At 45.4% G+C, this 24,484-nt stretch overlaps 1 protein-coding gene across 1 annotated transcript in view; it reads right to left on the reverse strand.

The window, feature by feature from the left end:
- Positions 1-24,484, reverse strand: part of LOC127654899 (disintegrin and metalloproteinase domain-containing protein 23) — a 109,722-nt gene that overhangs the window by 32,049 nt on the left and 53,189 nt on the right. The window contains exons 9-15 of the mRNA XM_052142446.1: positions 23,733-23,798; positions 22,725-22,793; positions 4,891-5,057; positions 4,691-4,775; positions 1,124-1,211; positions 925-976; positions 218-317 (exon numbers count right to left, since the gene is read on the reverse strand). Of these exons, the coding sequence (XP_051998406.1) occupies positions 218-317; positions 925-976; positions 1,124-1,211; positions 4,691-4,775; positions 4,891-5,057; positions 22,725-22,793; positions 23,733-23,798 (627 nt within the window). The remainder of the gene's footprint in view (positions 1-217; positions 318-924; positions 977-1,123; positions 1,212-4,690; positions 4,776-4,890; positions 5,058-22,724; positions 22,794-23,732; positions 23,799-24,484) is intronic.

The raw sequence follows: 24,484 nt of genomic DNA on the forward strand, positions 1-24,484 counted from the left end.
ATTCTAACAATGGTAGAATTTGCAGACTTTGAATTGAAGAATTTGTATGAATAAAATTTGGTAGAACAAATATGAAATGTTACCAGCAAGCATAAGACACAATATATTTGGCAGTAACATTAATGAAACGTGTATGTACTTACTCTGGCTCATTGTATAGTACCTCATTGTTTTTAAATAGATTCTGATGAAGACCATGAAGATGATAATGCCTAACCTTGCTTGGTTTGTTAAAAAGGCAGTATCCTCCTCCCTTCAAAAGGAACTCTTTAAAATCAGAGATGCTGCACTTAGAGAATGTCCGTGGGTGCTGGACCCTACATGGAGAGAGGGAGAGAGACAGAGAGAGAGAGAGAGAGAGAGAGAGAGAGAGAGAGAGAGAGAGAGAGAGAGAAATTAATTGAGAAAGAGTGCATAGGTTATTTGCAACAAATATTTGTACCCAAAAGACAACAAAGAGACAATGTGTGCTGCAATTATGGCTGTTTCTGTTTTGAATCTGTTGACATGAAAATGAAAATACATAATCCAATAATATACTCCTTTGAAAGCTCAATTGAGATGCATATCATTTGAAAATATTTATTAAATTAATTGGAAATAATTCCAATTCAGTGCAGTATAGTGTATGTATAATAGTAATTGTATAAATGTATAATGGCTTGTGTGTTTTTATTGGTTAGATGAGTTGTGTGCATATTTGAGGTAGCAGGTGAGCTAATTTTAATGTTTGTGTTATTTCATTGGTTTGTATATTAATAGAGGTGTTGTTTTGTGTGTGGTATGAGAGAGTGTTTTTAATTTTTGTCACATAATGTAGTGATGTCAAAACTAATGCTTAACAGGGTCACAGCTGTCTAAGTGATCACAACCTATCATCACACACAGTTCACACCAATCACACTGATGTGGAGAGCATCTCACCCAGTGTCTTCCATGATGCAGCCCAGCCATGAGTTCATGCACCCGCACTCCTCTAAAAGACACACATATGGTAAATACACACTTTAAATACTAATATACCACGTCAAAATGAAAAGTTGATATTGTTTTAGCACAAATGTGTATGTGTGTGTGTGTGTGTGTGTTGTATAAGAGAGAGAGAGAGAGAGAGAGTGTTTACTTCTCTTTGACACTGTGTCCCACTGAATGCCGAGATTCTGAGCCAGACTCTGGGACAGCAAGAGTGCCATCGTCCATGTAGACCCATACTGCAGATACATCACACACATACACATACTGTAGTAAAGCAGTGTTAATCATAATCTGAAGGGATACACTACACTTGATTTTAACCCTTTAATGCATGGGTGTTTCAACAAACATTATTACATACAGTACCTTGCGTCTTTAGCAGCATGGCACGTATTACAAATGGATCTATAACATGCCCAGATATTGTAACATTTTCAAAGAATTTTCAAGACAGTTAGAAAATAACAGAATATAATATATTCAGTTATATTGTGATGTATTATTTTTCATGTATAAAAGAACAACCAATGATAGAACGGGATTCATTACTTACATGCTAGGGCTGCATGGTATAACAATACCATGGTAGTATCGCAGCCCTATAGCTTTAAAATACCGGCGGTGCCTAATTTTTTCAATGGTAGTACTGTCAATATGGTAGTACCGTAAGTAATGTTGAATGTTGAATGTGACATGTGTAATAGTAAATATTTTGTTTCTGATAAAATGTTAATTTGATTCAGAGGAGGCAAATGTCAGGATCTTGTCATCTTGGTTTGCTTTTTTGTTTAATTTTTTTTAGTAGGATCCTGTCATCTCTGTATTTTGTATTTTTGGTTTGTTTTGGTTTTCCTGTATTTGTCCAACTCTGTCCTTTTTATTCTCTGTGTTATGTGCTGTCCTGTCTTTGCTGAGCACATGGCTTAGTTTGTGTTATGCCATGTATGGTCCTTGCTCTTTCTGCTCTTATGCTCCCTGGCCACAGAATCTTGTTAGCCCTTATTTGTTAACTGTGCCCACCTGTTCCCAATTGTGTACATATATTCCTTCCTTGTTTCGCTGTTTATTGCTGGTTTATCTCGTGATTTACGTATTCAGTCTTGTTTCCTGTTCGGTCAGTTTGTGAGTTTTCTTGTCTGTTTCTTTTCCCTGTTATTTTTGTCCTTTGTTTTTTACTGTTGCTTGGTCATGTAAGTTTTCTTACCGTCCCGTTCCCTGCGAGCCCCTTTTTTCTTTTCTTTTTTTTTATAAGATCCCAGACATTACAAGCCAGCCCTTTTTGGGCTCAGGCATAGGATTTATTTTTATTTTCTTTACAGAAAAGCTGCCATATTTTTTCATGGGCAGACTCCTTGCCCTTAGCTCCGTGATGGAGCTAATGACACAGATTATATTGATGCCAGCCTGAAGGAAATATTTGAAGGGCAGGTCTCAATAAGCCTATGAGATCATGCTTGACCAACGGGCGAAGTGTGATGAGTTTCTGTAAAATGAGTTAAAATGAGTTATCCATCCGCTTGAGATATTTTTTTCATAGGCTCTCCTGAGGACCCCTCACTCTACCCTCCCTCGATTAATACTGCTCCTCCTCGCCCGTGGAGGTGCCCGCCCACCACCACTGTAGCCCCCCCAATATGCCCACCCTGTCCACTGTGGTCACCCTAAAGATGCCTAGGAATGGGAGAGGATGGAGCCATAAGGTCCTGCTGAAGAAGCCCCCTGCTTTGGAGGCCCACCCACTCCCTGTTCCAGTTGTCCCTGCTGCGGAGACCACATCGCTCCTTGCTCTGGTGTTCCTGGAGGTCTCTGCTTGGGAGGCCCACCCATTCCCTGTTCCGGTGGTCTGGGAAGTCCCTGCTACACAGGCCTCTCTGCTCCCTACTCCGGTGTTCTTTCTGCAGAAGCCTCTCCACTCTCTGCTTTGGTTGTCCTTGCTGTGGAGGCCCATCTGCTCTCTCCTCTGGTGGTCCCTGTTGTGGAGTCCCACCCGCTCCCTGTTACGGTGGTCCTGAATGTCACTGCTGCAGAGGCCACTCTGCTCCCTGCTTCGGTGTTCTCTGCAACAAAAGCCCCTAAGCTCCTGCTGTGGAGGCTCCTCTGCTACCTGCTCTGCTGATCCCGGAGATCCCTGCTGTGGAGGCCCTTTTGCTCTCTGCTCTGTTGGTCCCAGTGATCCCTGCTGCGGAGGCCTCTCCACTCTCTACTCTGGTGGTTCCTGCTGCAGAAACCCCAAAGCTCTCTTCTCTGGTGGTCCCAGAGGTCTGTTGAGGCTCCTCCACCCCCACAGATCCAGTGGTCCCAGAGGTCCCTGCTGCAGAAGACCCTTTGTTTCCTATGTTCCCTATTCTGGCCATAGTGGCTGCTCAAGCCCTTCCTTCAGTGGCCATTTGAACCCTCTTCCCAGCGGCCACAGCCAACCTTTCCTTCTCCCATATGTACGTCGCCAGTCCAGTCCTCATCCCAGTGGCACACCTTTCCTTGGTCGGTCACACCACACCTAGTCTGTTCCTGCTCTACCTGCTCGCCGGCCCACTTCTGGTCTGTCCTTATGGAATCCTCCTGATCTTGTTCTTGCCCTATAGCTCCCCTTGTGCCCCTTGGTTTGAGCTGCCAGCTCCGTCTTTGTCCACACCCTGCCTGCCCACCCTTGCCCTGCTAGAAATCCCCATGGATTGTTCAACCAGTTCCACCTTCCTCTTTCCGCAACAGTTGCATTTTTTCCCTCTAACATTAAATTGTTACTCCACTGATGGTTAGGTTTAGGTTAAGCCTTCCACTGCACTGTGTTACAACTTGTAAAGCTGAAAACAACTTGCTTCACAACACACTTTTGGTGCAACTACATAAGACATTTTACACAGAAAATTGAGCTCCCACATGCCCATAAGCCCAACAACACTTACTGTTTTTGCTACTTGAGGCTTTGATTAGAATTTTGGATAAGCACAGACCAATTGCAGATTACCAGATTACCAGATTACAATTGAACAGTAATCTACCCAGCACTGTATATAAATAAATTACAGATAAATTTAGAATAAATTTAAGCTTTAACTATTTTCATTTACTAATTTTCTTCAAAATTGACACGATATAGAAGTCATTTTTATGATTATTATTGTTAAAAATTCAAAGAAGTATAAGTATGAGTGTATAAGTATGAAATAATCCTAAAAATATTGCAAATATAATTGAGTCATTATTACTTATCTCAAGATCATTAACTACCCTAGAATATTTTGGTATATTTTGGTAGTTAAGCAATTGGAAAAACAATGTTTTTTATTGTTACACTATTCATAAGAAAAAGGTTGAGAAACACTAAAGAGATGGGGGCTCCAAAACAAAAAATGTATGAGGCAGATGGGGTCACTAAAGACCTGAACTATTAATTTAAATGTCAAACTTTAGGTACACATTGAATATGTTATTGCTCAGAACAACGTTCAATAACAACCCTTGTTCTGATAAATTATATATAATCGATAATATGTGTTCAGACAGACAGACAGACAGACAGATAGATAGATAGATAGATAGATAGATAGATAGATAGATAGATAGATAGATAGATAGATAGATAGATAGATAGATAGATACTGTAGACAGACAGACAGACAGACAGACAGATAGATAGATAGATCTGATAACTGATACACTTTTTGATAGCATTTTTATTAGCTTTACAGGCATTTGCTCTAACGTATTTTATTACCTCATTCACTCCAACACCATGACTCACAGAACACATTCCTCCAAAATACCCTGTGCTGCTCCGAGGATAGTGAAACGTCACATTACTGCACACACACACACATACACACACAGGGAGAATTATGAATGCATACTTTACTATGTGTTATAATATTATATTTTATGTTATTAAAGCATTTAGAAACAAACAGCTGAACTCACGAGAACAGATGTACAGCATCTGCATGTTGTCTAATGTGTTGCTGTCGGTATTTGGAAAAGTTCTGTAGCATATTGAAAGGAATCACACTAATGGGAATGTAATCTCTGTCTGTCCAGATCTCTACAGCGACCAGGACAACACGGGTGTTCAGATGCTCTTTAAAAATCTGACATTACATACAAAGACAGACAGGGAAAGGGAAAAGACACATGATGAAGAACAACAAGGTAGAGAGAGAGAGAGAGAGAGAGAGAGAGGGAGAGAGAGAGAGATTAAAGAAAACAAATTTAAAACTTGTACTTGTAAACATACGTTGTGAGGTACCTTTCTCTACAAATATATTGAAATTGGGTTCATTAATCACAACTTCTGTACACGGTTCAAATGTACTGCCATTAGATTGTATAAACTGAAATATTAAAAGAGCAATATGTAACACTGACATCAAGCGTTTAAAATGCGTACTGCAGTCTAAATTCAAAATATTGGAGAGTTGTCTCCCCTGCCCCCTCCTCCCCAGACTCCAAGCTCAAGTGGGTTGCCAGGTTGAGGACATGCAACAGGAATGAGCAAACTGACAATGGCAAGTGACGAGCCTTACACTGTAAGTTGACCAGTTAATGTATACGTTTGCTTGTATGTTTTTATTGTTTGCAAATTATAAACTAGCTCATGTGGATTTTTTTAAGGAGATTATCTATCAAAGATAGGTAGATGTACTGCTGGCTCCCATTGTTGCAGTGCACTGTGTTTTCCCGCTAACTTGTTTCAAATCTGGCAACCCAGAGAGTCGGAATACTATTGGGAAATGGGCAGTGCGTGGAATCACACAGGCCAGAACACAAACAGAAATTCTGGCCCGGAATGGACATTTCAAAGTAGAATATACTGGCTGTAGCATTGTTTTTGGAGATGCCAGTATTTCAGCTTAGCATGTTTCCTACATCTCTGATAACATATGTTAATTGTAATCATTAGTACAGTAAATATATTACATATTGCACATTTAATGCATTTAATAATGGCCATAAAATAAAAAATATATCATAAAATAAAAACAGAAAAGATCAGATTCCATTAACATTTTTTTTTATACTACACTTCACACTTTTCAGTTCTCCTGTTGTGCCCAGCACTGACGTGCGGTCTGGGTAGGCAAACTAGGCACTGCCTACCCTGCCAAAATTCAAAAATAAAATGTTTATTAAATAATAAACTTGTATTTGTATTTTTACTTTTTATTCTTGTGATTTATATATGCAATATGTGTGTTATTCCAATTGTTTAGACGTTATGATGACAAATGTAGCAGTTACGCATAATCAACTAAAAACATATGGTAGAATAAGCAGTGCTTTTACGGTCCATTCATTGCAGACGACAAGCGGAAAACCCATGTTGCGCATGCGCACTTCGATCCTGTATTCTTTAACATGTATGGCAAAAAGCACAAATCTGCTGTGCCTTTTGACGTAAATATGTTATGCCTGTAATCATCTCTGTTACGTATCAGACATGGACCAGTTAAAATCGAGATATTCCTGGACATTTGCGTAGCTAACGTCATTACACCGCAGCTAGCGTACATGCCTAATCCCGCCAAATTCAAAATCAAAATGACAGAACACCGGCCGTAATCACGGAATTAAGAAATTTTAATTCCAAATATGAGTTAATTGCAAGAGGGAGGTCTACGCCAGCCTTAGATGGACTAGCACAGCAAAAGGGCCCAAAAATTATCCGATCATTTCAAACTGATTGGTATGTAAGAAAAGATTGGCTATGTGGCTGTTCTAACAATCAGCGGCTGTACTGCTATCCCTGCCTGCTTTTTTCAACCAGTCAGACTGTTTGGACTTCAGCAGGATATTGTGATTTGAACAACCTGCCAGCAGCTTTAACCAAGCATGAAAAGTCGTCAGCTCACATCCAGTGTCAAATTACACTGAAAACCTTTGGAAAATCTCGGATCAACCTTGCACTTGACGAGCAAAGGAAGCTGAATATAGCCTACCACAATGTAAAGGTAAAGGAAAACCGAGAGGTTTTGAAGGATCTGATAAATGCGTAACGTTCACCGTTTACGCGCTTGTGTGTGTGTGAGAGAGAGAGAGAGAGAGTACACGATAAACATCCTGATTTGTACATTTCTTGATATGCTGCGCTTGTGCGTAATGTTCACTGTTTATGCGCTGTGTGTGTGTGTGTGTGTGTGTGTGTGTGTGTGTGTGTGTGTGTGTGTGTGCGTGTGAGAGAGTGAGTGTGAGTACACGATATACATCCTGATTTGTACATTTCTTGATATTCCGCACTTGTGCGTAACGTTCACTGTTATTACGTATTATTAGCTTAAACAATAAATCAGGTAATCTGGCTTTCATAACTCAGTGCCTAGCCTCTTTAAGACATCACCGCACGTCACTGGTGCCCAGGTGTACTTCCCTGAAGATCAGATTTTTATTAAAAACTCTAATTTGGCTGGCATTTTGTGCTTGTCACTAGGGATGCACAGCTCAGATATATTTTTTTTTAAACAGATCGGTATTGGTCCGACGAGCCCAAAGAAAATCTGATACTGTATGTGACAAGGAGGAGGGCGTTGCTGGGCCGTGAGGTTACACGCCCTACACTGAATTGTCTTTATTAGTCAGGAGGGGGATAAAGATGAGCCAGAGGCACCAGTTCGAGAGAGAGAGAGGGCGTAGGAATGGCTGAGGACCAGGCAATAAGTGACCAGGGACCAGTGAGTGAATTTTTCTCTCTCTCGCTCTCTCTCTCTCTGTCCCTCCCCCTCCCTCTTTCCCTCTCCCTCCCCTTGTCTCCAGGAAGGGCGCAGAGGGGAGTACATCATACCAGAGTATTCCCCAGCCTGAAACGGGTGGTGGAGGGGTGTGACGAGGAGGGCATGGCCTGAATTGTCTTAATCAGTCAGGAGGGGGATAAAGACGAGAGTGAGAGTCATTACCTGGCACCTTATTTTAATTCTATCTTTATTGCTATTTGTTACTATTTTATTAATATTATTTGTCTTGTCATTAACTGTTTTGTGTATTAATGCTTTGGCAATATTGTATGTAAACACAATCATGCCAATAAAGTACTTTTAAATTGAACTGAAATTGAGAGAGAGAGAGAGACGGCTTAAAACATATTTATTTTATCATTTTATCATACCAGTGAAACTCGAAAAATTAGAATATCATGCAAAAGTTAATTAATTTCAGTAATTCAACTTAAAAGGTGAAACTAATATATTATATAGACTCATTACAAGCAAAGTAAGATATTTCAAGCCTTTATTTGATATAATTTTGATGATTATGGCTTACAGCTTATGAAAACCCCAAATTCAGAATCTCAGAAAATTAGAATATTGTGAAAAGGTTCAGTATTGTAGGCTCAAAGTGTCACACTCTAATCAGCTAAACACCTGCAAAGGGTTCCTGAGCCTTTAAATGGTCTCTCAGTCTGGTTCAGTTGAATTCACAATCATGGGGAAGACTGCTGACCTGACAGTTGTGCAGAAAACCATCATTGACACCCTCCACAATGAGGGAAAGCCTCAAAAGGTAATTGCAAAAGAAGTTGGATGTTCTCAAAGTGCTGTATCAAAGCACATTAATAGAAAGTTAAGTGGAAGGGAAAAGTGTGGAAGAAAAAGGTGCACAAGCAGCAGGGATGACCGTAGCCTGGACAGGATTGTCAGGAAAAGGCCATTCAAATGTGTGGGGGAGCTTCACCTGGAGTGGACTGAGGCTGGAGTTACTGCATCAAGAGCCACCACACACAGACGGGTCCTGGACATGGGCTTCAAATGTCAAACGTCTTACCTGGGCTAAAGAAAAAAAGAACTGGTCTGTTGCTCAGTGGTCCAAAGTCCTCTTTTCTGATGAGAGCAAATTTTGCATCTCATTTGGAAACCAAGGTCCCAGAGTCTGGAGGAAGAATGGAGAGGCACACAATCCAAGATGCTTGAAGTCCAGTGTGAAGTTTCCACAGTCTGTGTTGGTTTGGGGAGCCATGTCATCGGCTGGTGTTGGTCCACTGTGCTTTATTAAGTCCTGAGTCAACGCAGCCGTCTACCGGGACATTTTAGAGCACTTCATGCTTCCTTCAGCAGACAAGCTTTATGGAGATGCTGACTTCATTTTCCAGCAGGACTTGGCACCTGCCCACACTGCCAAAAGTACCAAAACCTGGTTCAATGACCATGGTATTACTGTGCTTGATTGGCCAGCAAACTCGCCTGACCTGTACCCCATAGAGAATCTATGGGGCATTGCCAAGAGAAAGATGAGAGACATGAGACCAAACAATGCAGAAGAGCTGAAGGCCGCTATTGAAGCATCTTGGTCTTCCATAACACCTCAGCAGTGCCACAGGCTGATAGCATCCATGCCACGCCGCATTGAGGCAGTAATTAATGGGCCCAAACCAAGTACTGAGTACATATGCATGATTATACTTTTCAGAGGGCCGACATTTCTGTATTTAAAATCCTTTTTTTTTATTGATTTCATGTAATATTCTAATTTTCTGAGATTTGGGGTTTTCATAAGCTGTAAGCCATAATCATCAAAATTATATCAAATAAAGGCATGAAATATCTTACTTTGCTTGTAATGAATCTATATAATATATTAGTTTCACCTTTTAAGTTGAATTACTGAAATGAATGAACTTTTGCACGATATTCTAATTTTTCAAGTTTCACCTGTATGTCAATCCAATATGCCATCCAAAAAACTACAAAAATATAAATACATTTAAAATAAATTAAAACACAATCCGATCAATACAGATTGCAGCCCTTTCATTACATCTTTACAACCAACATTTCGTCCTCCCCAACCTCACACAAAAAACCTCCCACTGACCACATTGCAGAAAAATCCATAATATTATTAACTAATTTGAAATAAGCATACTCAATTTTAATTCGAGCAGTCACCATCCCTTTCAGAACTCTCTCTGCCTCAACTGAACCAGTTCCCAAAATCCTGTTTTTACGTGTCTTCCAAATTGCCATCTTAGCTGTTCCCACAAGGTAATTTAACAAAACCACTCTCCTTCGATCACTGACTTTGTACTTCGGACCACTAATAAAAACTTGACAAGAAAATTCCTCACCCATGCTTTCAAAACAAACCTATAAAAAGATGAAAAGATATCTTAACCTTTCACACTGCATAAACAAGTGATCAACCGTTTCCTCCGTTCCACAAAAAGGACATTCCCTCCCTACTTCTGGATTCAGGTGCGCCACGTGTCTGTTCGTAGCTATTATACCATACATCAGTCTCCACTGTAAATCTACTATACACTTCTCAATAGGAGGTTTGTACAGAGATCTCCAGCATCCTCTGAAGTCCGGCCCAAACACCTCTGTCCACCTCCATGTTTTAACCCTTCTCAAAACAGTTTGATGAGACACTTTAACACACGCAATGTATAATGCCTTTTTGCCAATGTCTTGAAATAATCCCAACTCTGGAGTTTTAAAGGACACAAAAGAATCCTCATTATCCGGCCTTTCCCATGCAGCAGAGACCCATAATGCTGGAAATCTATAGATCCATCCCTGCGAAGGCGCTCCCAGTGCTTCTCTGCAGGCTCCAGGCAGCGCTGAGTGTACTTCCTCCAACATCCAATCCAAGAGACGTAAAGAACTTATTCCTGTCCTGTGCTGAATTGAATCTGCCGTCCTCCACCCGTTGCCATCCCTTAGATGTTCGATCTTTGTACATCCCACTCTGACCAGACAGTTCCTCACACTGCTTGAAGACAAAAAGTTTGTTTGTATCCAAGAGTTATGAAACAGGGGTTCTCCCATAATCCAGTCCTGTGGTCTCAACATCTCTCTGGTCACAGAAAACGTCACGTTCCATACTTTTAGCATTGATTGGTAGAATGAAGTCAAGTGATTAAAATCCAGTTCATTAACTTTCAGTAAAAACAGCTGCTTGTCGTATCCCAGATTAGATATTCTTTTCAACAGAGTGCATGCCACATCTGTCCACCCCACGTCCTCCTCATACAGCAGTCTCTGCGCTGCCTGTAATCGAAAGGTGCTGATCCTACTCCTTACGTCAACCATGCCCTAAACCCCCCTTGGCTCTGCCCTCAGCGCCCGGCGAATCCAAGCCGGCACATACCACGGTAACCCAGCCAGAGCCTGTAGCCTCAGACGTCAGTGAGCCAGTGCCGATAGCCTCAAACGTCAGTGTGCCAGTGCCTGTAGCCTCAGATGTCCCTGAGACAGCGCCTGTAGCCTCGACCGTCCCTGAGCCAGCGCCTGTAGCCTCGACCGTCCCTGAGCCAGCGCCTGTAGCCTCGACCGTCCCTGAGCCAGCGCCTGTAGCCAGGACCGTCCAAGAGCCAGCGCCAGTGGTCATGCCCGTCCTAGAGCCAGCGCCTCCCGAGCCTTCCAGGGCTCCGCCTCCCAAGTCTCTCAAGTCTCTCGAGTCTTCCAGGGCTCCTCCTCCCGAGCTTTCCAGAGCTCTGCCTTCCGAGTTTCCTGAGCTTTCCAGAGCTCCGCCTTCCGAGTTTCCCGAGCTTTCCAGAGCTCCGCCTTCCGAGTTTCCTGAGCTTTCCAGAGCTCCGCCTTCCGAGTTTCCCGAGCTTTCCAGAACTCCGCCTTCCGAGTTTCCCAAGCTCTCCAGAGCTCCGCCTTCTGAGCTTTCCAGAGCTCCACCTTCTGAGATTTCCAGAGCTCCGCCTCCTGGGCTTTCCAGAGCCCCGCCTTCCGAGCTTCCTGAGCTTTCCAGAGCTCTGCCTCCCGAGCTTTCCAGAGCTCCGCCCTCCGAGCTTCCCAGAGCTCCACCTCTCAAGCCTCTCGAGCCTTCCAGGGCTCTGCCTCTCAAGCCTCTCGAGACTACCAGGGCTCCGCCCCTCAAGCCTCTCGAGCCTCCCAGGGCTCCGCCTCTCAAGTCTCTCGAGTCTTCCAGGGCTCCGTCTCTCAAGCCTCCCGAGCTTTCCAGAGCTCCCCCTCCGAGCTTCCCAGAGCTCCACCACTCAAGCCTCTCGAGCCTTCCAGGGCTCCGCCTCTCAAGCCTCTCGAGCCTACCAGGGCTCCGCCCCTCAAGCCTCTCGAGCCTCCCAGGGCTCCGCCTCTCAAGTCTCTCGAGTCTTCCAGGGCTCCGTCTCTCAAGCCTCCCAAGCTTTCCAGAGCTCCTCCTCCTGAGCCTCCTGGGGCTCCGCCTCTCAAGCCTCTCGAGCCTCCCAGGGCTCCGCCTCTCGAACCTTCCAGGACTCCGCTTTCCAGGCCTCTTGAGCCACCCAGGGCTCCGCCTCTCGAGCCTTCCAGGGCTCCGCCCCCCGAGTCTCCTACGGCTCCGCCCCCAAAGCCTCTTGAGCCTCCTACGGCTCCGCCCCAAGACCCTCTCGAGCCTCCTGCGGCTCCGCCTCCGGGGCCTCCTGCGGCTCCGCCCCCAGAGCCTCCTACGGCTCCTCTTCCAGAGCCTCCTATGGCTCCACCTCTCGAGCCACTCAAGCCTTCGACGGCTCTGCCCTCAGAGCCTCCCGAGCCTCCTACAGCTCCGCCTCACGAGCCACTCAAGCCTTCGATGGCACCGCCCTCAGAGCCTCCCGAGCCTCCTATGGCTCCGCCTCTCGAGCCACTCAAGCCTTCGACAGCCTTCTGAGCCATCACCTCCCTCGGCTCCGCCTCAGAGGTCCTCCTTGGCTCCGCCTCACGCGGCTCCGCCGGCCTCCCCTGTGGCCACTCCATCTCCTAGGCCACCAAAACCGGCCTCTGTCCTGTGGTCACCGCCCAGGTCCCCTGAACCGGCCCTTGGCCCACGACCACCTCCCAGGCCACCAAAGCCGGTCTCTATCCTGTGGCCTCCTCCCAGGCCTCCTGACCCGGTCCCTGTCCTGTGGCCTCCTCCCAGGGCTTCTGACCCTGTTCCCATCCTGTGGCCTCTTCCCAGGCCCCCTGACCCAGTCCCTGTCCTGTGGCCTCTTCCCAGACCTCCTGACCCAGTCCCAGTCCCGTGGCCTCTTCCCAGGCCCCCTGACCCAGTCCCTGTCCTGTGGCCTCCACCCAGGCCTCCTGACCCTGTTCCCATCCTGAGGCCTCCCCCCTGGCCTCCTGACCCAGTCCCTGTCCAGTGGCCCCTCCCAGGTCCCTCAAACTTGTCCTAGCCCTGTGGCCAGCTCCCAGGCCTCCTGCACCTACCCTTGCCCGGTGGCCAGCTCCCAGACCATCGAAACCTGTCCCTGCCCGGTCAATACCACCCCGGCCTCCTAAACCTGTCCCTTTGTGCCCCCATGGACTGCCTAATTGTCCCTTGTGCCCCCGTGGACTGTCTCATCTCCCTTTGTGCCCCCGTGGACTGTCTCATCTCCCTTTGTGCCCCCGTGGACTGTCTCATTTCCCCTCGTGGCCCCCCTTGGACTTCCTGCCTGCCCTCTGTGTCCCTTGGACTGCCTCCTTGTTCTTGTGCCCCCCCTGGTCTGCCTGTCTGCCCCCGGTGCCATCATTTTGTTCTCTGTGGGTTTTTGTCTTTTGTCTTTGTCTTCTAGGATCGTCTGGAAGCCGATCCTTTGAGGCGGGGCTCTGTTATGTATACCCTGTCTTGTTTCACTGTTGCCCTTTTGTTTGCCATTTTTGTCACTTTTGCATTTCTTAGTTTTCACTTTAGTCCCTTATGTAACTCCATAGTCTCTTTGTTAGCGTTCGTGTTTTCTGTCATTGTTTTCACCTGTCCTCATTAGTTTGCCTTTTGCTTATGTTAATCACCTTGTTATCTTGTTTGAGTTCTGTTCGTTCATTGGCCCTTTTTCCCATGTTTATGTATTTATACCCTGTTTCTTTGTTCAGTCCTTGTCTATCGTTGTTTGATGTTAGCCTGGTGTGTGTTTCCTTCCTGAGTCCTCTGTTTGTTTACATCGTGTTTAGTTAACAGTTTTTGTGTTTGATTTCCCCATTGTGGGTTGTTCCTTTGTGTTTACCTGTTTGTTAATTAAATAAAGTTTAAACTGCATTTGGATCCACATCTCCTCGTCTGCCTCGTTACTCAAGCGTCACAGACCACAATATGTAAGTATTTTTTTAACCTATTGGCTAAAACTTTTGCCAATATTTTATAGTCCGCGCACATCAAAGAAACAGGGCGCCAATTTTTTTAAAAACCTAGATCTCCATTTTTTGGTAAAAGAGAGATCACAGCCCTCTGACAGCTAGTTGGTAACATCCCCTTTTCAAAACATTCGCAACAAACTTCATAAAAGTCTTCACCTAAATCAGTCCAAAAAGTCTTGTAAAATTCAGCAGGCAAACCATCTATTCCTGGTGCACGCCCTGTGGAGAGTTGCTTAACTGCATCTGAAAGTTCATTAAGGCTGATCATGGTGTCAAGCTTTTTCTTGTCCTCAGGTTGCAACTTTGGAAGTCCTTGTAATAATTGTGCCATGTTCTCAGAGTCACAGCCAGTATGTCCATACAAGTCAGCATAAAAATCCATTGCCATTTTCCTCATTTCTGTTGGATTTGATGTTAAAGTTCCATTTTCCTTGCGCAGGTGAAATATGCGCTTTTGTTGCGCAACTTTCCGCTCAAGATTAAAAAAATAGGAAGTGGGAGAGTCAATGTCCTTGATGGAAGAAATTCTTGCTCTAATTAAAGTGCCCTTCACTCTTTCCTCTAAGATGGATCTTAATTCAAGTTTCTTATTCCTTAAGTCTTTGGATACACCCAAAACAAATACATCCATCACATTTTCCATACCAATAATTTCTTTCTCCAACTGCTCAATTTTCTTTTTAACACACACAGTAGTATTAATCTGTGCTTTCCCCACCTCCCACCATTGTGTTCTTTTTTCAAAATTACCTTTATTCAACTGCCACAAATTCCAAAAATCACCAAACTTTTCACAAAAAGACCTATCCTGCAGCAATTTAGTATTGAAATGCCAGTAAAACCTTGGACGTGCTAAAGTAATAATGTTAAAATCTATGGTTGCAGTATGATGATCCGAAAAACCGTTAGGGAAAATACTAGCATTGGATACTCTATTCATACTATTTTTACTTACATATATTTGTAATGATTACCCTGTCTTGTTTCACTGTTGCCCTCTTGTTTTCCATCTTGTCACTTTTTCACTTAGTTTTCACTTTGTTCCCTTATTTAACTCCATAGTCCACCCTGTCTTGTTTCACTGTTGCCCTCTTGTTTTCCTTATCTCTTTTAGTTGTCACTTTAGTCCCGTATTTGATTCCATAACCCTCTGTTAGCGTTCGTGCTCACTGTTCATTGTTTACATCTGCACTTGTTAATTTGCCTTTGGTTTCTGTTAATCACCTTGTTATCCTGTTTGAGTTCTGTTCTTTCATTGGCCACCTATCCTATGTTTGTGTATTTATACCCCGTGTCTTTGTTCTGTCTTTGTCGATCGTTGTTTGGTGTAAACCCGGTATGTGTTCCCTGCCCAAGTTCTCCGTTTGATCCTTCGTGTTTTAGTTAACTGTTTTATGCTTTATTTCCCCATCGTGGGTTGTTTGTTTGTGTTTCTCTTCTGTTTATTCAAATAAAGCCTCAGCTGCGTTTGGATCCGTAACTCCTCGTCTGCCTCGTTACTCCAACATTACAGAACGATCGACCGCACATGGATCCAGCAGCTATCCGAGCCAAATGTCGGCTGCTCAATTTGCAGCAAGAGCACTACCCGCTCGTAGACCACGCTCGCTACTTCCTCCTCCTGGCCAACGCTACTGACTTCCCGGACTCTGCGCTGATGGTCTTCTTCAGGGATAGCTTAAATCCCTCGCTGAGGGAGCAGGTGCCACAGGCAACGCCCGGCAGCACTCTCCGCGACTACCTGGAGATGACCCTACTAGCGTGCAGCTCACCGCACCCTGTCACACCAGCCCCACCTGTCAGCGAGCCTGCCCCCACGCCAGTCGCCTTCCATGAGCCAGCGCGCCCACTGCGTCTGCCCGGAGGAGGGAAAGAAGACGGGCTTCCGCCTCCCGGCCCGCGCCAGCCCCGGTCTGCGAGCCTGAGCCCACGCATGTCACGGTGAGCGAGCTAGAGCCCCCGCATGTCACGGTGAGCGAGCTAGAGCCCACGCATGTCACGGTGAGCGAGCTAGAGCACCCGCATGTCACTGTGAGCGAGCCCGAATCCTCGCCAACCACGGTAACCCAGCCAGAGCCTGTAGCCTCAGACGTCAATGAGCCAGTGCCGCAAGCCCCAAACGTCAATGAGCCAGTGCCGCAAGCCTCAAACGTCAATGAGCCAGCGCCTGCAGCCTCAAACGTCAATGAGCCAGCGCCTGTAGCCTCGACCGTCCCTGAGCCAGCGCCTGTAGCCTCGACCGTCCCTGAGCCAGCGCCTGTAGCCTCGACCGTCCCTGAGCCAGCGCCTGTAGCCTCGACCGTCCCTGAGTCAGCGCCTGTAGCCTCGACCGTCCCTGAGTCAGCGCCTGTGGCCCCGATCGTCCAAGAGCCAGTGCCAGAAGCCTTGACCGTCCAAGAGCCAGTGCCAGTAGCCATGACCGTCCAAGAGTCAGTGCCAGTGCCAATGGCCTTGACCGTCCAAGAGCCAGCGCCTCTCGAGCCTTCCAGGGCTCCTCCTCCCGAGCTTTCCAGAGCTCAGCCATCCGAGTTTCCCGAGCTTTCCAGAGCTCAGCCATCCGAGTTTCCCGAGCTTTCCAGAGCTCAGCCATCCGAGTTTCCGAGCTTTCCAGAGCTCAGCCATCCGAGTCTCCGAGCTTTCCAGAGCTCAGCCATCCGAGTTTCGAGCTTTCCAGAGCTCAGCCATCCGAGTTTCCGAGCTTTCCAGAGCTCAGCCATCCGAGTTTCGAGCTTTCCAGAGCTCAGCCATCCGAGTTTCCGAGCTTTCCAGAGCTCAGCCATCCGAGTTTCCGAGCTTTCCAGAGCTCAGCCATCCGAGTTTCCCGAGCTTTCCAGAGCTCCGCCTCCCGAGCCTTCCAGAGCTCCGCCTCCCGAGCCTTCCAGAGCTCCGCCTCTCGAGCCTCTCGAGTCTTCCAGGACTCCGCCTCTCGAACCTACCAGGGGTCCGCCCCTCAAGCCTCTCGAGCCTCCCAGGGCTCCACCTCCTGAACCTCTCGAGCCTACCAGGGCTCTGCCCCCTAAGCCTCCTACGGCTCCACCCCCAGAGCCTCTCGAGCCTCCTGCAACTCCGCCTACGGGGCCTCCTACGGCTCCGCCTCCAGAGCCTCCGATTGCTCCGCCTCTCGATCCACTCAAGCCTCTGATGGTTCCGCCCCCAGAGCCTCTTGAGCCTCCTACGGCTCCGCCTCTCGAGCCTTCCAGGGCTCCGCCCCTCAAGCCTCTCGAGCCTTCCAGGGCTCCGCCCCTCAAGCCTCTCGGGCCTTCCGGAGCTCCGCCTCTCAAGCCTCTCGGGCCTTCCGGAGCTCCGCCTCTCGAGCCTCCCAGGGTTCCGCCTCTCAAGCCTCTCGAGCCTCCCAGGGCTCCGCCCCTCAAGCCTCTCGAGCCTCTCAGGGCTCCGCCCTCAAGCCCCTCGAGCCTCCCAGGGCTCCGCCCCTCAAGCCCCTTGAGCCTTCCAGGGCTCCGCCCCCCAAGCCTCTCGAGCCTTCCAGGGCTCCGCCCCCCAAGCCTCTCGAGCCTTCCAGGGCTCCGCCCCTCAAGCCTCTCGAGCCTTCCAGGGCTCCGCCCCTCAAGCCTCTCGAGCCTTCCAGGGCTCCGCCTCTCCCGAGCCTTCCAGGGCTCCGCCCCTCAAGCCTCTCCGAGCCTTCCAGGGCTCCGCCTCTCGAGCCTTCCAGGGCTCCGCCCCTCAAGCCTCTCGAGCCTTCCAGGGCTCCGCCCCTCAAGCCTCTCCCGAGCCTTCCAGGGCTCCGCCTCTCAAGCCCCTCGAGCTTCCCAGGGCTCTACCCTTCAAGCCTCTCGAGCCATCCACGGCTCTGCCTTCCGAGCCTCCTCCAGAGCCTCCTACTGAGCCTTCCTTGGCTCCGTCTCCTGTGCTTTCCTCAGCTCCGTCCCCGGAGCCTTCCAGGCCTCCGCCTCAAGAACTGTCTACGGCGCCACCGCCCTCAGCTCCGCCTCCTGAGCCTCCAGAGCCTCCCTCAGCTCCGCCTTCTGAGCCTTCTACGCCATCGCCTCCCCCGGCTCCACCTCCCGAGCCTCCCTCGGCTCCGCCTCCAGCCTTCCACGGCGCCGCCTCCCAAGCCTTCTACGGCTCTGCCCACAGGGTACACCATGGCTCTGCCTGCCTCTGCTCCGCCCCCAGGGTCTCCTGCGGCCCTGCCTATGCCTCCTGCGGCGCCGCCACCCAAGTCTTCGACTGCCCCGCCTCAGAGGTCCTCCTTGGCCCACGACCACCTCCCAGGCCACCGAAGCTGGCCTCTGTCCTGTGGCCTCCTCCCAGGCCTCCTGACCCGGTCCCTGTCTTGTGGCCTCCTCCCAGGGCTTCTGACCCTGTTCCCGTCCTGTGGCCTCCACCCAGGCCTCCTGCCCCTGTTCCTGTCCTGAGTCCTCTTCCCTGGCCTCCTGACCCAGTCCCTGCCCAGTGGCCTCCTCCCAGGCCCCCCGACCCAGTTCCTGTCCTTGCCAAGTGGCCAGCTCCCGGGCCATCTAAACCGGCCTCTGTTCTGCGGCCACCTGACCCTGGTCCCTTGACACACCCCCATAGACTGCTTGCCTGCCCTCTCGGCCTCCATGGTCTATCTATCTACCCTCTCCACCTCCCTGGACTGCCTAATGGCCCCCGCGGACTTTCTGCCTGCCCAGTGTACCCCCCCCCTGGTCCGCCCATGTGCCCACTTGTCTCTGTCTGTTTGCCCCTGGTGCCCTCATTTTGGTTTTTCTTTGTGGGTCTTTTTTGTCTTTTGTTGTTTTGATCGTCTGGAATCCGATCCTTAAGGGGGGGGGGCTATGTAATGATTACCCTGTCTTGTTTCACTGTTGCCCTCTTGTTTTCCATCTTGTCACTTTTTCACTTAGTTTTCACTTTGTTCCCTTATTTAACTCCATAGTCCACCCTGTCTTGTTTCACTGTTGCCCTCTTGTTTTCCTTATCTCTTTTAGTTGTCACTTTAGTCCCGTATTTGATTCCATAACCCTCTGTTAGCGTTCGTGCTCACTGTTCATTGTTTACACCTGCACTTGTTAATTTGCCTTTGGTTTCTGTTAATCACCTTGTTATCCTGTTTGAGTTCTGTTCTTTCATTGGCCACCTATCCTATGTTTGTGTATTTATACCCCGTGTCTTTGTTCTGTCTTTGTCGATCGTTGTTTGGTGTAAACCCGGTATGTGTTCCCTGCCCAAGTTCTCCGTTTGATCCTTCGTGTTTTAGTTAACTGTTTTATGCTTTATTTCCCCATCGTGGGTTGTTTGTTTGTGTTTCTCTTCTGTTTATTCAAATAAAGCCTCAGCTGCGTTTGGATCCGTAACTCCTCGTCTGCCTCGTTACTCCAACATTACAATATTCTATCTAGTCTTGCTCCAATTACATTAGAGTCTAGTATTTTAACCCATGTATACTGTCTAATTCTCTTATTCATGTTCCTCCACACATCCATCAACTCAAATTCATTAATAATATTCTGAAGAGCATTACTAGAAGGTGGATGAGACTCTGTTCCTGTCTAAAAGAAAATTTGTAGTGCAATTCCAATCCCCACCCATTATGATGCAAGAATCATTATCAAATTTTCTTAATGCACTCTGCAACTTCCTAAACACTTCCACACGATCTGAGCCATTGTTTTGAGCATAAACATTTATAAAAATACATTTTAAATCATTTATTTCTCCAGCAACCATTAAAACTCTACCCTTATCTATTTCTTCAGTTGACAAAATTTTCAAGTTCAAATCTTTTGAGAAAAGAATAGCTACTCCAGCACTCAAATTTGAGCTGTGACTGAAGACGCTCTCCCCCTCCCACCATCTACACCACTCTACTTCATTATTACAGTCTGTATGTGTTTCTTGTAAAAAAAGAAACACTTACATTCTTAATATTAATTAATTCTGCCACCATTGCGCTCTTGCTCCTGTCTCTCCCTCCGTTAACATTTAAAGAAGCTACCCTTATCATCTCCATAGAAATTATAAAGAGATAGAAAAGAGAGACAGAAAAAATAAAGAGTGTAGTAAAGTCATCCTGAGTGATATGTAAACCATTGATTCAATTATTTGAATTTACGTTTTATAGGGGTTTTATCCCTTCGCAGTTTTGCAAGAAACTTTTTTAAACGAAATCTCTTTCGCTGACTGAGTTCATCTTCTCCAACCTTCCTCTGCCAATAATGAACAGAAGTCTCAAACCTCTTCAGATCAGAAAAATGATTCCGTACATCGACAGGTTTTCCAAAGGTTTCGTCCAGGAATTTATTTATTTCATCTAGTGAATAAACCTGCTCACAGCTTATTTGTAAAACATCTGACACATCTGAGAAATCAGACAACCCACCATCATCATCATCATCATCGCCATCATCATCCATCTCCTCATCAACGATATCTGATTGCACCTTCTTAATCAAAGATACTATCTTTCCTCTTTCCAAAACATCACCTTTCAAACCGCTTGCATCATCACTCGTCTGGCTTGTATTCTCTGAATTCTCCACAGTATCACCCTGCTCAGACCCCTTTACCACAGTGCTTCCCTCAACAGCCACATCAGTTACAACATTAACTTTCTTCATTGTTCCCTGTTTTGTCTTACTACCAGAAGCTTCCTCTGTATTTTTCTCATTATTAGGGGACGGGTCTTCTATTATCATTCCTTCCTTTAAGTTTGAATCCACATTCTGATCCTCATTATTCACCACTGCTGCTTCATTTGGATTTGGTACACTACTCTTTTGCGCTTCATTTTCCTTCCTCTTATCTGAAATATTGCTGGGGCCTGCTTCATTCTCAAGTTCAGCTCTATGAGGACAAGACAGCCTAACATGTCCAATACTCCCGCACTCAAAACACTGCATCTCTCCCGTGCTCGCGTACATCATGTACGACTTGCCCTCAAAAACACAGCGAAAGGAGATATTCAGCGTCAGTTCATTTAAAAACATGTACACCTGTCGCCTAAACGACAACACATGTTTTAAAGCGGCATATTTACAACCAAGTGAAACAGTTCTAATTCCACTGGCAAGTTTTCCAAATCGAGAAAGCTCTCGCTCAATGTCAGCATCAGGAATAAAAGTCGGAACGTTAGAAACCATCACCTTCGTCATGATTGAAACTAAAGGTTGAACAGAAACAAAAGTGCCACTTACCGATATCCCGCTCTCGATCAAACCATGAACCAGATTCTCTTCCTTTAAAAATACCACTACGGCCTTGTTCATCCGAGACGCCGAAATGATATTCTCATGCCCCACGCGCTCTGCCACGTCCAGCAACACATCCTCTACAGGCACACCTGCCTGGGTCACACACCTAATCCCATGCCGGAGCGACAGGCCTGACGCCTGCACACTCGCGTGAGTGTGAGACGCCATCCCTACCTCCGGCACGAGACAACTCTCACGGAAAACAAACTCAGTAGTTTTTTTTTTTTTGTATTAACCTTTTTTCTTTATCAATTAAAATAATTGAATACAAGAAAAACAAGAAAGTGAACATTTTTGAAAATTCCCTCTCACCTAGATCACCCTCCCAAGCATTCCCTTCCCAATTCCCAGCATGCACCAGAGAGAGAGGTAGAGAGAGAGAGAGAGAGATATGCAGCCATTGTGTGTGTCTGTGTGTTTGTTTCTTTAAGTTAATTTATATCATTAAAGTTATGTTGACTGTCCTGCCAGTTCCCGCTTCCTCTTCCTCTTTCCCCAATGTGTGAACCTGTTAAAAAGTAATAACCAAGGGCTTCATATATGAGTTTCTAAGTTACAGTGTTAAGTAAAAGAAAGAAGAAAAAAAAATTATGAGAGTAAATTAATAATTCATTATTTACATGTAGATTAGATAATAAATATGTATGTGAGCTGGACTGAGCAGTTACATTTTATTAATAGTGGAGTTAAATAAGCTAATGTAACTGTAAAGGGATCAATGGAAAGGAGGAGGCGAGAACCGGCTTGACAACATAAATAATAGTTTTAATGATAAACTTAAAAGACAAACACGCACACACACACACACACACACACACACACATGTTGTGTTTCCATGTTTTATGGGGACTTTCCATAGACATAATGGTTTTTATACTGTACAAACTTTATATTCTATCCCCTAAACCTAACCCTACCCCTAAACCTAACCCTCACAGAAAACATTCTGCATTTTTACATTTTCAAAAAACATAATTTAGTATGATTTATAAGCTGTTTTCCTCATGGGGACCGACAAAATGTCCCCACAAGGTCAAAAATTTCGGGTTTTACTATCCTTATGGGGACATTTGGTCCCCACAAAGTGATAAATACACGCTCACACATACACACACACACACACACACACACACACGACGGACATGTCCGTAAACTATCTCTCTCTCGTCGCACCACCATCTGTCATCGGCCTTTATCCCTCTCGAGGCTTAATTTGCCTGATAAGGGACCGGGTGTGTATGATCACGACCTGGCCCCGCCCTCCACCCTGGCACATTAACTTTTTTGCTTCATACTTTTGCTGGGATTTGTGTTTCTTTTGAACCAGATACCGAAGCAGTTACATGGTTTTCGGCCAAATGAATCTTTGGATGTCACAGATCACATGGATTTTCCAAAATGACAAGCTCCAATACAGACTTCAGAGTGAAATGTGTTTTTTTTTTATTCAAGCTTCAAAGCTTCGTTGTGAAATGTCCCATTATTACCTTTCTCTAGCAGGTGACTATGATGTTAAATAATAAAAAGAGTAACTTTAATAGTAATTTCAACTCACAGCATCAACCAGGTTGACCACAGACTTGGCGTAATTCTGTGAGTGCTGCATAGTCTTCTGCCTCTTAAACTGTGGGATAATATTGATATAGTTATATATTTATATACACATTAAATCAAAAGATCAAACAAACACTCTAACATGGCACACTTAAATGCAACCCATGTCATTCAGCATTTTTTGAACGCTAATAATACTGGAATCAGAGAAATATAATTAGTCAGGAGAACAAAATTCTTCACTATGTAATAGAAAAAGATTGCTCTCCAGTGACTATTACTGTCACAGCAGCCTCCTGATTAGATAAAGAGCACAGATTTACAGCAGAAGGACATGTTTCTGAAAGGCCATTTCTATCAACCAAGCTTATCCCAAACCCTGACTCAAGCACTATAATTTAATAGCAACGATTAATAGACAGGAATATTGTTTCCTGAGCCAGACTTTTGACAATGGCATGCAGTCTTGGCCTCTTTGTAGCTTTTTCTTGACAAGAACTGCCCACTTAGACATGTATTGACTGACATGTAAAGCGACCAACCACGGTTTATTTTCATTCGGTGTGAGCTTATTCGAAAAAGAGTGTACCACAATAGTAGAAAGGTATGAGAAAAACATGAATTCAAATAATCACAAAATAGTCATCGAATGTTTGTATATAACACCTGAAATAATTTGCAAAAACTGTGTATAGATTTGTCAGCAGAATTTCTGTCTGTCCAAAAATACAAAGTAGCCAACTTATTATTTTTCAACAATATCTTATCAATAATCAATAATATCAACAATATCTTATGAAAAGTTGTAATACTAGTACGAAATGAAGAAACCGTAAGAAATCGAGTTGGCTAGTACAAAAACATATGACTTGAAAATATTTTTGTTGATTGGTTGTTCTCTATAGAAATAAAAGTCGTAACATTCTAGAAGGTGGCTCTGAAATAGACACCTGGAATGCACTGACACTGACATGTATTCTGTTATGCTGAAAAACATTAACACACGCACCATGTTGTGGTCAATGACGATCATCAGTTCTATATACTTAATCTCCTCAAACACATTCCTCGGCATCTGGAAGAGAAACAAAAAGACAGCAGAATCAGGCCTACACTACTAGTCTTGCTGCATGTAGTACAGTCCTTGTGAATGCAAAGTGTCCCTGTTTTATATACTTTTTTATACATTAAAAACTTCACATTGGGCTGCTCATAATGAATGAATATTCCTTTGCCTGAGTCAAACATTTTGGCTGCATCTCAGTTCACATACTTCAATTACACACTATGGCCCTGATTTACAAAAATTCCAAATAACGGTTACTTATTAGCTTGCACTCATTCAAATTGCGTGTGCGTATCATGGGAAAAATTTAAAAAAAGAAAAATTGTGAAGAAAAAAACCCTCAAAAAGGAGTCTTATATTATATAATATGACATTGATTAACACATATATTTATTTATAGGATTATACAATATCATCATAAAATCCTTGCTATTAAGCATGTGTAAGTTCATGAGAATACCCATATATGACACTCTTCTCTTTAACTCATAATTCACAAAGAAGAAAATAAAATATTATGTATATTGGCATACTATATAGTAGGGAAGTATGGGTATTCTGATGCAGTGTGCACGTGTGGAAAGAGCGTGGTGTGGCTAATCAATGTTTAGTCTGGTGGATATTCCAGAATGACTAAAATTGCTTACAGCACCTATAAATTGAACCCGGAATATTCCTTTAAAGACTCACCTCAC

This window comes from Xyrauchen texanus, chromosome 14 (genome assembly GCF_025860055.1).
Source record: "Xyrauchen texanus isolate HMW12.3.18 chromosome 14, RBS_HiC_50CHRs, whole genome shotgun sequence".
Classification (NCBI taxonomy): Eukaryota; Metazoa; Chordata; class Actinopteri; order Cypriniformes; family Catostomidae; genus Xyrauchen; species Xyrauchen texanus.